The sequence below is a fragment of the Catharus ustulatus genome, assembly GCF_009819885.2.
Source record: "Catharus ustulatus isolate bCatUst1 chromosome Z unlocalized genomic scaffold, bCatUst1.pri.v2 scaffold_29_arrow_ctg1, whole genome shotgun sequence".
In the NCBI taxonomy this organism is placed as follows: domain Eukaryota; kingdom Metazoa; phylum Chordata; class Aves; order Passeriformes; family Turdidae; genus Catharus; species Catharus ustulatus.
The window spans coordinates 6,518,523-6,533,061 of NW_024879446.1; the positions used below are offsets into that span (position 1 = coordinate 6,518,523).

Sequence of the window (14,539 nt, forward strand, 5' to 3'; positions counted from 1 at the left end):
GAGGGAGTATTTTTGGCAGTTGCAAGTACAAACAAATTAAAAATATAACTGATGTAAAGCCATATTGTGTTGTTAAAATGAATGTAAGTGGAAACAGGTTTCTCTTGACAAAACCAACTGAAGTACTGCATCCAGCGCTGGGGCCCCCAGCATAAGATACACGTGAAGTTAGAGCAGCTCCAGGAAAATGACTCAAGGCCTGGAACACATTTCCTATGAGGAAAATGAGAGAGTTCTGGTGTTCTTCTCCCTGGGCGAGACAACCTTGTGTCCTTTCAATACTGTAAGAGAGCTTACAAGAAACACTGAGGCACTTTTTAACGAGGCCTGTGGTGACAGGACATGGGGCAGTAGCTGTGAACTGAAAGGCCATAGGTTTAGATTGGATATAGGGAAGAATTTTTTTATGATAAGGGTGGTAAGGCACTGGAACAGGTTGCATAAACAAGTAGTGCATTGCCCAGCCCTGGAGGTGACCAAGGCCAAGATGGGGCCCTGAGTAACCCAACCTAATGAAAAAAGGTCCTTTCCACATCAAGACAGTTGGATTAGATCTTTGCTCCCAAATCCAACCACTCTGTGATCCTATGAACACTTCAGTATATCTCAGAGTAATTCACCTTAGGCAATCTCTTGCCCTTTAGATGCTGCTTCCAGACACAGAACAAACTCACACTCATTCACACAACATGGAAACTCCAGCTGTCATCAACAAATCTTCAGGACAGCGTTAGTCTGAGGACCCAGAAAAAGACATACATTGCTAGCACTGGACACAATTAGTGGGCAGAGTTGTTACACCATGTGCAACTTCAAATATCACATCTGGTGACAGATAATCAAGCCAGAAGGCTTTCTGCCATTTATCAGAAAGGGAATGATTTCTTCTGCTGTGCATTTTTAAACTGACTCACCATCCAGAGGGAAGGTCCCAAGTCTTAATGGAACAGTCCATTGATGAAGTTATCAGCCAACGACCATCAGGACTGAAAGTCTAAAATAAAGTAGTCAATTTAATAGAACAACCAGTAAACCAGTCCCCACAGGAGGCCCTGAGAAGATTAGACTGCTCCCTAAAACCTGGGTAAAATGGTACGGCCATAAACAAATACTGACAATACACTACTGAAAATGAGAAAAGAACAAAACCAGAAGATTTTTAAGAACAGATTCAAACACAAAACACAGGACATATCTCATGGTTAGTCAAAGCACTTCAGTCCTCACTTTTATGTTCATGGCGGAAACCTATTTCTAAGCATAAATTTGAATAAATCAAGTAAATACTATTTTAGTAGCATTTATAAATAAATTTGAAGCTAAAAACTATTTCAGTGAACACTATAATGAACTATTACATAAGAGGTAGATCAGGAATTATCAATGTGCTGCATAATCTCAGATCTGTTTTCAGTTTGCTCATATTTTCTATATACACAGCTGAGACTTCTGCACAATTTTCCTCCTCAATGCAGTTTTCATTACTCCCAGTGCTTTGTTTTGTTTGACACCCAAATCAGCTAGTTGCAAAGTTATAGCTGAATCACAAAGCATATTAAAAAATAGATGGCAATTTGACCACTTTACATTTTCAACTAACATGGCTAAAAGTGCTGTGGAGATGAACTCCAGCTTTACTGCTCACAGCTGAACTTAATACCAACGATTTAACACATGCAGAGAAATCCACCATCTGCAAAATCTGTTAGGTATCTGTGTATACACGTTCTGTGTATATTACAGAAAATGAGTTAACAATTACCATGTCATTAATCTGTCCATGGTGTCCTGAGAATGTCCTGACAATCTTCCTGGTTTCTATATCCAAAACACTAATAGTGAAGTCATCAAAGGCAATTCCCAGAATACCACTGCCAAGAAACAACAACACACATGATAGGGAATATTCAAGAGACAAAGAATAAAAACATCCTAACATTGATCCTGGTATCTTTTATCCTAAAATTAACAAGTGTTACATTCCTTCAGTCTAATAAAATGTCTTGTCATTCTCTGTCTATGAGTCAGTTGCATTTCAAAGCACTAGAAGTATAAATTCTAATATATTCTAATTAAGAATACTGGTTGTCATTCTAGGTAAGAATGTTCACCAAACAATATACACATGAAATAACTTCAGTTTTTTACCTGTCTCTGTGAAGCAGAATTCCACTCGGAGAAGAAGAAAGTTCAGTGGAATAAACCAGATCTTTCATTTTGAATTTCCAAAATTTAATTAATCCTTCACTACCAGCTGTGATTACCAGCTGGTTCAATCCATCCACTGCTACCCCTCTAATCGCCCCTTCATGTGCTGTAAATCAAGAAAAAAGAGAGTATTATTTCAGAATTTAAACTTAGTACAGAGACCAGCTGAATGCCAAACACCAGTTTGTCTTTGCCTGACTACAATGAATGATCAGCAAGCATATGACAATTTGAAAGCCACTTGACAAGATGCTCCAGCATTTTTTTTATCTCTACAGAAAACAAATTGATTTCAAGGGAACACCCAGAGCACAAGTAAGAAGTGCAATTGAAGCTGAGTGTTAGCTCTTATTTTTGCTTTCAGTTTGGAGAACTTATTGACTGTGAGATTTGAGGGACTTCTTGAATCACTTAAGGAATGCCTCCAAGAGGACCTACCACTCCAGATAAAATTTACAGCTTCAGTTTAGGCACAAAGTCTGGGAGTTTTCCAAAGCTACTTCATACTGCAGTATAAAGACAAAACATAGCTTTCTGGTTTTGGATCAATTTTATTTCTTAATCTATACCTAGAGCTACTAGCCAGTTAGCAAAATTAGAAAATTAGTCCACTATCAACCAATGATTTTATAAAGAGACCACTTCATGTTTGCGGAGCTAGATGGCTTTTAGAAATCCAGTACATCTTAAGGGCTCATCAGGACTCTCTCCATATTTTTACAAATTCAGATCATGAGCACCAAAAAAACCCATGAAACCACGCATGAGAGTACATGTCATGACATTTGGGTTGAACTCAATGACCTTGAAGGTCTCTTCCAACCTAGTGATTCTGTATTGATTCTGTGAAATATACAGTAATTTCACGACCATAAGGCGCACCGGACTATACGGCGCACCCCCCCGGAGTCGGCAAAATTCGCAACTTTGTAGATCAGATAAGGTGCACCGGACTATAAGGCGTACTTTTTTTTTGCAGCGAGGCTCCGCCCCCAGCTCCCTCCGCGCAGTTGCTGGCCAAGGCCCTGCCTCAAACCGGCAGCCATGGGCCCCCGGGACTGCCTGGACCCGGGAAGGCGGGTGCTGCGGGCCCCCCAGCCCGCCTTCATCCAGTAGCCATGGGCCCCCGGGACTGCCTGGACCCGAGAGGGGCGGTGCCACGGGCCCTCTGGCCCGCCTCCACCCAGCAGAGGCGGTGCTGCGGGCCTCCGGGCCCGCCCCCAGCTGGCTGCCGTGGCACTTCCGGCTTTCCCCACGGCTCACAGCTCACACTTCCGGTTTGGCAAATTTCGCAACTTTGTACATCAGATAAGGTGCACCGGACATAAGGCGCACTTCTGGGTTCAAGGGAAAATTTTAGTCAAAAGGGTGCACCTTATAGTCGTGAAATTACTGTACATGCATGCAACTTTAAACAGAAATGTCAGAGCACTGTCACATTATATCGTAAATTTGCAGCTAGGTAATTAAAAAAAACATTATGTGCAAAGAACAGAAGTTGGTTAGGACTTCAACTTTCCATCCATGTGAAACATTCTTTCATTTCTAATCAGGGGGCACAAAACAGATGGGAAAATAGTAAGAGATAGAACCTTATAAAACAAGAAGCCAAGTACTGGAAATGTGACTATCTCAAAAAGAGTGGAGGCCAGAGCATCTTGTTTCAGTGCTAACCATGGTGGTAGCTAACAATTCTGTGTTAAATAAAAGCAAGCATATGCTGACATAAGAGCTGTTAAAATTATCAAGGATCCCGTCCTTCAAGTCAGGTTTCTGACTGCAAGATAGGACAGTGCAGCATAATTAGAAAAACAAACGCATTCCAAATTCAATTCAGAACTTCTGTTAAATTTTCATGATGATAGAACACCTGTTGGCTGCTGTTCTGTTAAGTGCCAGTGTTTTGGAAGTTTAGGAATTCTTACCTGTTTCTTTGCCATAATGCCCTCTGTGAATGCCAGACTGCATGTTATACACATCTACCTGTCCAGTTGACATCCCAATTACAGCAAAGTTACCACAGGAGGTAATGTCAACTGCCTTTGAAGGGAATAAAAAAAAATTAATCAACAAAACAAAGCACCTATGAAAACTGTTCCTTAGATGTCTATCACTTAGTGAAGTTGTTAGAAGGTACACAGCACATTGGGAATACAAAACACTAACATGTTCTTTGAGGAAACCTGCACAGAACAAACAAATTACATCTCAAGAAAGCAGAAGGGGAAGCTCTTAAAATGAGCAAATAGTCAACCTGTAATAAATACGGCAATGCATGGCTATGAAAGGTAATGAAATCCTAGCTTAGTGATATCCATCAGAAGTCATAGGTAATAATATCAGCGCTGAAAATTAAATAATAAAAATATCCACAAATTCAGTCCTTAACACAGAATGTAAGCATGGTAACTGCATGCCTATTTCAATGCCCTCGTTACCAATACCCTCCCAAATCAGGGCGAGGTCACACAGAGTTTAAATAGGAAGAAACAATTGTCTAGATGTCTTTGCAAATACAGGGGTCAAAGAATCTAGCAGTCAAAAGAAAATTGGGCGTTTACAATTTATCTACCACCTACTACTAAGCATAAGGTCAAAAAACCATGTATCATAAGACACAGGAGTTGCATGAATCCCTAGCAAATGAGTTGTACCACAGCAATTCCTCCTTTAAAAAGCTGGTAGACCTCAGCAAACATTTGTATCTCCATCACTGTGTGTTTGAAACAACATTGTGTCATTGTGTCCAGCTCAAGTTGTAAAGGATTTTTGAGGTAATATCCTTCTTGCAATTTGGAAATACACTTCCCTGTACTGCCAAAAAAGCCCAGAGTCCTCAGTAGTCTGCATTTGCAGAGTAAGTTAATCATCACAGGCATACAGACAACTCTACATCGCTGTGACAGACTAAAGGTAAACACTAACCACCTGCCAGAAAGTTGGTGCACTTAACCTGAATGTTTAGGGAGAAAGAAAAACTTTTCCTAAGACCATACGCATTACAAACCAGTCCATTGGACACACTGAGCTTGCAGAAAGTGCTCTGCAAGCAACTAAAACGCATCTAGACTGTGCTTTCTCATTCTAAGTATTATTTCTGTAACAACAGGAATCAAAATAGCATACAGTGTGAATCTGAAGAATCTTATCCTAAATAAACTTACTGTTGCATAGATATCAATAGGTTTGTGTTTGCTAAATTCTTCTGGCCTTAGTTTGTGAGCTCCCATGGAGGTTTTTTGATAGTTCCAGGTTGTACAGGTTATGTACCCTTGATGGCAGGCAACAATACCATCCCAGTCGCTCTGATGTGCCACTTCTGCAAGGTAACAGAGAGTCCTTCTAGAAACAGTAATTCAAAAGTGACCTTAAGCTTTCCTGGTATTTGAAGCTACCTTCAGACAACATAGTTCGTATTTAGTATGCTTGCTGCACACTCCAAAGGCTACCACTCACAAAAACTGCTGGGCAAACACCTGTGCATTCACAGTGTAACTACAATTTTAGCAACAAAACCTCAAGCATTGTTTTGCGTGTTGTGCTTTGTGTCTTTCCATATTTTAGCCTCCACAGTTTGAAATGTGTGTTTCAATGTAAATGTTTTAAACTGGTTTGAATGGTTTAGACTGCTCAATCTGTACACATATCCAGCTGAGTGTCTTTAGCTTTTTCCTCAGCTCTTGAAGCAGCAGAAGCCACCAGATAAAGTCAGGTTTAAGAGCTAAACCCACTTCACAGAGCAAAATATTCCTTTCGCATTTCCAGAAAAAGTATTCATCAAAAGCTCAGTGTCCAAACTATGTAGTCAAATATGATATACAGAGATTCAAATAATGAGCAAGTTTGAGGTGGTTTTTTTTTTCTGGAAATTTTAAAACATTGAGAGCTTGAAACTGGCTATTTCTAGAACTTCAAAGATTAAAACAAGATATAAACTGGTCCACTTAACCAAACAAAGAGAAAAAAGGAACAATTCCAAAATGTACTTAAAGAAGTGGAGGTTTTATGTCTTCAAACAAAGGCAACACTCATATTAATTTTTAAATTTATTCCTTTTAAATATAAATCTTAAAAATATACACGCATACTTGCAACAAGGGTGTACAGTCAGTATGTATCACAGAAGTCAAATGGCTCCACAAAATTCTAAATCCAGCTCTTTCAACATACTAAACAATAAATCATCCTCAGAAGAGAAAATAGCTACACTTTTGACAAAACAGATTTCAAGAATGAAGAGGAGGTCATTAATTTAAAGAAGCACATTTTGAGGAAGCAAAGATAATTGTAATTCTGCTTAAAGAAGTTCGATTTGCATACTGAATTACAAATGAATGGATTACTTGAAATTCAGTTTTAAAAAGTGACTCAAATAAGTGTACTGTCAAAATCAACTGTAACTGCAACTAAGATTTCCTCAGCTGACAAAGATTGTCATCCTCCACCTAGCTGCTGGTTCTCCAGTCAGAGATTTTGAAGATTTTGGCTCCTGTGCAGATTTTCAAGCCAAGAGCCAGATAAGTGTGTTTTAATATAAAATGCTCTTTTTGAAATGTTAGAACAGTTCACCAAGTCAAATGCCATTTTTAACTGTCACTCTGTAGGTCATGAAAGGCCACAGAATAATCTAGATATAGCATGTGCTTCCAAAGCAAGTATTTCAAGGGTTAAAAATGAAATTAATACAGGAAGATAATGTATTCACATTCACAGAGTATGTCAAAGACCACTTACCTGAAGCAAAGGTTGTAATCGGTGGAAGTGCCATTGTATCCAGCTTAAGACCTTTCTTTTTTGATTTCTTTTTATTAATTGAACCTTAAAAATAGACATTAAGGGTCTCAGTCTCATTGTCAGAACTCGGAACAGTAGTTTAAAAAGAACTGTTAACAAAATGCAAAGTTCTTTTTCAGTTTAGAAACATTCAGTTTAAATAAACATATCACTGTTCCCTAGGTTTGCAGAGCTAAGAACACTAATAGAGTTTCTGTCAAAATTCATGCACTGCTGAGCAAATCACCAGCCTTTTACATCCACAGTTGTGAATTCACTACTCAATCTACTTGTTCCAAGACCTTGTGCTGAAATCCTGAGGCAGAAGTTCCCCCATCACAGCTAAAAACATGGTCCTATAGACATGACGATATAAACCAATGAACAGCACCCAGCCCATTTAATAACCATAATAATTCAAGAATCTTGAATTACAAATTTATGCCCAAATTAATTTTTATGCATCTTTTCAAACACGTCCAAATAGACAGATACTTTAAATTAGTCTTTCTGATCCTTACTTTAACAAATTAAAGTGCTCCTCAACCATGGCATGATATGCAAGATGTGTTTAAGTCAAACTCTACACTAAATCAAAGGAACTCAAGCCCAGAACTATGAATTAGCTAATAATTTACTCAATTGAACATAATGGAAATAGGGTAAAAACCTGCAATTACACATGCTGAAATGTCAGCTATTGTTTTACAGATTTTTAATACAAAAATCATGCACAGTGTTTCCCACAGTGAAGTATCATACACTGCAAGGATGAGAAATCACTTTTTAAAATTATCAACAAATCTCAGACTACACTTACTGCAGGACAGACTGAGTGTGCAGAATAACTGAGGTATTAGCTTTTATAGAAGAGATGAAGTGAAAATAAGGCCTGTCTAATGTTTACATAAATACTTTTTAAGACTTCTTTTCACCCATGTTTGTACTTTGACTGAAATACTTACCATGTCCTAAACTTTTATTGAACTTCTCATGCAGTGTTGAAAAAGATTGCAATGTTCCATCTTGACCTAAGAAAGTATTAGCACAGAGCAGTGAAGGGCAAAAGTCAACTTTACTCATAAGCTATTTGAGTAAGAAAAGTAAAAGATAAGCAATAAGCAACTTCGAATGCTATAAGGTATTTACTAAAAATTATAGTAACTAATTAGATACACTCTAAGTAGAACTAATGGAGTCTAATTTTCTATGGCCTACATCTCATTCCTACAGCTCTGCCCCATACATGATCAGAATGATTGACCTTTTTTTGCAGACATCTTTTCTATGTTCAATTCCTCTGATTCTGTAATGTCCGTGACATTAATGAAATTCCATGAATTTGAGAAGATGCCTCTTCAGTAAACCATGAAAGGCAGCCCTAATTAATTTCTGCTGCACTAAGTTTTACCACTGTTTCAGACAGGAGTGTAGAGAATTAGTCTATACTGCAGATACATCAGACCTCAAAGGTCAAGACCCTTTTCATTGTAAAGGTTGCCTCTGTGCCCTTTCCACTGCAAAAGCAATTGTGAAGATTTGTTAATCAACACTTGATTGATATTATGGTTTGTCTGGTGTGAGCTGAAATACAGACAATAACTCACTACATGAATGCAAGTCACTAGTTGGATGACCAGCAAGAAATTCTAGTACAGGTCGTTAATGACTGCAAAAGTAACCCATATAGACAATTAATTACTTAAGAGTAATTAGAGACTAGGTGGTGAGTCTCTATTATCTCATCATCTAAGTGGTTTGGGGTAAAACACAGTCTGATCTAGCACTTCCCTTTCCTACGGGGTCTTTTCAAATATGCTAGTTTCTAAGGAAAAGTAGTCACTTAGACATTTTTATACTTTTAGATTAAGTATATTATTGCAAAAAGCAACCCTGAAAATATACATTACAGATAAAAATAAGCTGTAATAAATTACAAAGACAGTGCAAGCCAAAAAGCTTGATCAAACTAGTAGAAAAGGTAAGTAATTTCACAACTATAAGGCGCACCAGATTATAAGGTGCACCGTTTTTTTGCGGCAAGCATCCGCGCACAACAAAGTAACCAATAAGAAACGGAATCGCATGAGCCCCGACCGAGCTCCACGGCACCCCGTGCCCCCCACCCCGGCCCCGCTGACCCACATGGCCGGCACTCCCAGCCCCGCCGGGCCGCGTGGCTCTGCCCTGACCCTGGTAAGCTGTGCTGCCACCCCCCAAGGCCCCCCCAGCCCCGCCCTGGCCCCTCCCAGCCCCTTTGAGCCGCACGGCCCCGGCCCACCCCCCCCCACCCCCCCCCCACCCGCCCCACTGGGCCACTGGCCCCACACGGCTCAGCTCGCTGCTTGCACTTCCAGGTTGGCAAATTTCGAACATTGTCCATATATAAGGCGCTCCAGATTTTAAGGCACACTTCTGGGTTCGGACCAAAATTTTAGGCTTTAAGGTGCGCCTTATAGTTGTGAAATTACTGTAGTTATTAAAAATTAGTTACTAAATGCATTTTGCTGCTTATTTATCCCCTGCCACAACCAAATTTCGAATTGTTACAGGTTTTGTTCTGACTAGCTAATACTTGCTCAGAAGATGACAAAATCATTTCCATATATCAAATATATAAATATGGATGATAAGAATACAGTAATTTCATGATTATAAGGCACACCCTTTTGACTAAAATTTTGGCCCGAACCTGGAAGTGCGCCTTATAGTCTGGTGTGTCTTACATATGGACAAGGTTCGGAAATTTGTCAACCGGAAGTGTGAGCCACAAGCCGTGGGGGAAACTGGCAGGGCCGTGGCAGCTGGGTGGAGGCAGGGTTGTGGTGTCGCGGCTGCCAGGTTGTGGTGGGGCTGCGGCTGCCGGGTGGAGGCAAGTCCGCAGTCAGCAACTGTGTGGGGAGAGCCAGTGACGGATCTTTGCTGCAGAAAAGCAGTGCACTTTATAGTCCAACGCACCTTATGTATGGGCAAAAGTTTGGAAATTTGCCGACACCCAGAAGTGCACCTTATAGTAGTGAAATTACTGTAGTTCCTTTGCTATTCTGCTTTCAAGTACCCTTCAGCTTACTTGCAAACATATTACTCTAGGGAAACACTAGTTTATTTTTAAATAGAGTATGAAAACTATGGTGAAACACTGTTACAGTAACAATTACAGTAATTTCAGGACTATAAGGTGCACCCTTTTGACTAAAATTTACCCCGGAACCTGGAAGTGCGCCTTATAGTCCGGTGTGCCTTATCTGATGGACAAAGCTCAAAAAATTTGCCTACCCAGGAGTAAGAGCTGCGAGCCACGGGGGGAGCCAGCAGGGACATGGCTGCCAGGAGGAGGCGCAACCCCCGGCCCCGTGGAGGCAGAGCCGCCCCTCCAGAGGCATGCCCTGGCTCCATGCAGGCGGAGCCGCCCCTCCAGAGGCACGCCCTGGCCCTGTGGAGGCGGAGCCACCCCTCCAGAGGCACGCCCTGGCCCCGTGGAGGCTGGACAGCCCCTACACAGGCACCCCCTGGCCCCGTGGAGGCGGCACAGCCCCTACACAGGCACGCCCCGGCCCCATGGAGGCAGCACGGAGGGGCGGTGGGCATGCCCCGGCCCCACCGGGTACAGGCGGGCCCGGGAGCCAATGGCTGCCGGGTTGAGGCGGGGCCTTGGTCAGCAACCATGCCGAGGGAGCTGGGGGTGGAGCCTCGCGGCAAAAAAAAAGTGCGCCCTACAGTCCGGTGCGCCTTATCTGATCTACAAAATTGCGAATTTTGCCGACTCCCGGGGGCTGCGCCTTTTAGTCCGGTGCGCCTTATGGTCGTGAAATTGCTGTACACTGTTTATGTTAACTACTTACTATATCTCATAAATATATTACACGACCCTTGAAATATAATCTAGTGTATTTTTAAAACAAAGATGCTTAGCTCTGCACAATTTTTGTATCACACAAAAAATCAGACTGAAAAAGAATGGAGATTCATACCTGCACTAAGAATTTGCTCTCCATTTTGCCCATGATATCTGATTTTTGTTGGTGGCGCACTATGTCCCACTCGGCTTCTCAATACGCGACCTGTACCACCAGGTCCATCAAAAATCCAAACCTGCATCCCAAAATAAGCAGAAAATTCAGGCTGTTAAACACTGCCTTGCCAATAATTGCACCTCTTGTCCGCAGAACATGTTTATCTGAGAGCTGGTTCACACACTGGCTTTCATCCTTAACCCTAAAACTTGGGAAGGTTCCATCACATAACCTGATTAACTTCCAGCTCTTCATTCTGCCCCTACACCAAAGCTTAGTGGCATCAGAGAACATGCAGCACAAGGGACTTTTATCAACAGCAATAATTTATGATCCAAAACATTATTAAAACAGATTCAGATTTAAGAGAATACTGGGATACAATGTGTGGTTCTGGGGAAGCTTTGTTCTTCAAGAGTATTACAAAGCAGTAAATGAAGCAATGAGAATATAGCAGCAAATCTTTAAATGGCAGTCCACTACAATCCAGCTGAGACCAGCAACTTGAGTTTTGCTGCCTTGGTTTCAGAGAACAGCAGCGACTGTAACTCACCCGCAGAGCATTATCAGCACTATTAGTAATAAGAAGCGGCTCTCCGGGTACAAATGTCATGCCAGCTATTGCTGTGGAATGGGCATCTTGCATCTGACACATCAGTTTCTTCTCTTCTAGATCCCACAAAGCAATGTGCCCAACTGGGCTACCAGCTGCCATTACTGGGTGTCCATCTGCCCAAAAAGAAAAGTTTGCTAATTGACATTCAGTTAATTCCTACTGACGTGTCACATCTTAAAAACTGATGCTAGAAAAGTCTATAATCATAAGGAAAAAGAAATCTCAAGTTGATGCTAGAAATAAGATAGGTTTTAACAGAAATATTGTAGTTTGTCAATCAGAAAAGAAACAAAACTCATTGATAATAAAAGTAGGATTTTTTCATATTAGATAACAATAAAATCTCTAAGTCCAGCAATCAGAGCTAGATGTTTTGCTTGAAAATACAACAGATATTGACACAAAAAGGCTCTCTCTCTACTTCTTACAAGTCTTTCCACAATTTTCTCCAGTACCATTCCTCCTCAACAGGGTCTGCACTCAATCTATATTCTGTTAAGATTCACAAGATTATTCAAATGAGACATAAGATTCAGTAACAACAGCTCTGTAGGCACAATCAACATTTAAATAACTAGCTTTAATAATTAGGACATGTTTGTTAGACAAGAAAAAGCTGTGAATATAAGTTAAGACTCCCCCTGTAAGAATCCATTCAGTATTCACCCAAATATAAACATCCTGACATTGTTGGGGGAGGGGAAAGAGAAGTAGGTTCGGACACTAAAGCAAGATGTACTGATTACAATATCTCTAAAAATTGTGTACTGTATTAGCTCTTGGCACACTGTAAACAAACCTCTCTTTTCAAGTATGCTGTATGTCACTTCCTGTCCACTAAGAACACAAGAAAATGCTATAAAACAGCTAGCATGATGAAAATTACTTCCCTTACTAATTGCTACCTTTTTCAGACTACCTTCAGCCTTTGAAAATGAAAACTCTCAGAATCAAATTTGATTCTGAAATGTTTTATAACAAATTATTTTCCTCTGTTGCACTTACTCTTAGTGCTTCTATACATATTTTCACTAAAAACCACTAGGACTTACCTGTACGAAAAGATATTGCTGTGATGGGACCCCAGTCCTGTTGAAATTTCATCAGAGTTTCATCAAACTTAATATTGTGTATAATGATATGACCAGATACAAGGCCAACAGCAACAACATCCACTGCTGGAGCCTGTAAGAAATGAAAATATTATGCTTCCAGAAGCCGGGACTCCTTTGAAAAATGGATCGCTTTAAGCATCCAGTAGCTCTGGAAGACCATTATATACCCTGCCATACTCCCCTACACATTTACAAGTTTTATCCTGAGCAACTGCTGACCATTTTCATAGCTGTCATTCATGCTATGAAAAAGTTTCAACTTACTTTTATAGCTAAAAAAAAATTATAGCAAATACCATTACAAAATCTTTTATTGAATCAACAAAATCTATGCTTTATCAAACTCCGAAGCAAAACAAATTTGGCAACAAACTACCAGTGTAACAAAGCTTCATGACACACATGCCTCTTGAAAACTCTGTGAATTCATGACATCATTCAGTGAAGACTACAGATGTGATGAACATGAAACAGGTAAGATGCTAAATGGAGCAGAACTATGAATAGAAGAAGAGTAGATAATAAACCTTCAGATAAGAGTGTTACTATAATTACCTGAGAGAATACATGCCATCTTTACTGCTATCATTTTAAACAACAGTATTTTGCCTGCTGTTCTTGACCAGTTACACTTGAAAATAAAAGATAATAAAAATACTAACTTGTTCAAGAGTTGTGATGGCTAATCCCCATCCTGGAAAGGAGTACAAGAGTTTGCTGTAAAACAAACATGAAAAACCCATAAATCAATTAACTCCTGGGGATCTTCCATGACACAATGGCTGCTTTATATGTACTTATACAGAAAAGTACACCTTTACTTTATTACATCTTTTACTTATAAGAATTGCTTTCTGTTCTTATAAGTCAGATAAAAGGAAAAAAAGCCTGTGATGGAAGTAAGGTTAAAAATAAAACATGGCTAAACTTTATTGGAAAAGCTAGTGTTGTGCATTAATACCACAACAGTGACATAACTACATGCCATGAACATATGAAACAAAAGAAATATTGGTGATATCATGGCAAGCTGAGTTAGGAGAATGAAGCACTGATTTATGCAAGCTGACAACATGTATTTGCAGTATGAACATTAACATGCAGTGAAGCTCACTGTACCTGTAACTTTCATGATTTAGGAAAGCATCTTCTCATGGTAGGAATGAAATACTGAAATTATGGATGATGATCTACTGAGACACGCTCAGAGACAACTGCATGTCTACACATCTCTTATCTGAGTCTATGGCTCAATTACCTCCACCCTACCTGCCAGCACTTCCTTGAACCCACAACAATCAAAAAAGTCAAGCTTGGAATATGGGAGGCCTGAACATGCTTTTATTATTATTTCAATAGCTTTCATGGGAAAGCTATGTGATTCCAAGAAATTTAAAAAAAAAGAACTTCTGAACAACCCCTAAGATTTTGCAAGGAGAGTAAACAACACGCAACCTGAAAGGCATCAGCATTCAGGGAGCAGCAGCATTCTTTGTTTCTGGAGATATACCAACTGAAAACCTGTGCCAATACTCAGTAAAAGATTCCATACTTAACAGTATCATTTGCTGCCTATCAAACTACTTGGAGCATGAAGTATAGCCAAAGTATCAAGAATCTTACTTGGATCTTATATTCCATAGCTGCAAGGTTCCTTGTTCACTCCCAAGGAGAATTTTATTCAGATAGGTGCTGGGATGCAGAAGTGCAGAAACTGCAAAAGTGGCTTTATCAAAATCTATTTGAAGATATTCTTCTGCAAAAACAGCAAGAAACAGTGTTAGTGTGCCTTCCCCTATAAATCTGCAGGCTTG

The 14,539-nt window shown here is 40.0% G+C and overlaps 1 protein-coding gene across 1 annotated transcript in view; it reads right to left on the reverse strand.

Moving 5' to 3' along the window:
- Positions 1-14,539, reverse strand: part of WDR36 (WD repeat domain 36) — a 32,336-nt gene that overhangs the window by 12,212 nt on the left and 5,585 nt on the right. Inside the window, exons 5-16 of the mRNA XM_033086617.2 lie at positions 14,349-14,481; positions 13,388-13,442; positions 12,663-12,795; positions 11,548-11,723; positions 10,953-11,073; positions 7,947-8,012; positions 6,943-7,026; positions 5,373-5,527; positions 4,134-4,248; positions 2,149-2,314; positions 1,763-1,871; positions 915-994 (exon numbers count right to left, since the gene is read on the reverse strand). Of these exons, the coding sequence (XP_032942508.1) occupies positions 915-994; positions 1,763-1,871; positions 2,149-2,314; positions 4,134-4,248; positions 5,373-5,527; positions 6,943-7,026; positions 7,947-8,012; positions 10,953-11,073; positions 11,548-11,723; positions 12,663-12,795; positions 13,388-13,442; positions 14,349-14,481 (1,393 nt within the window). The remainder of the gene's footprint in view (positions 1-914; positions 995-1,762; positions 1,872-2,148; positions 2,315-4,133; positions 4,249-5,372; positions 5,528-6,942; positions 7,027-7,946; positions 8,013-10,952; positions 11,074-11,547; positions 11,724-12,662; positions 12,796-13,387; positions 13,443-14,348; positions 14,482-14,539) is intronic.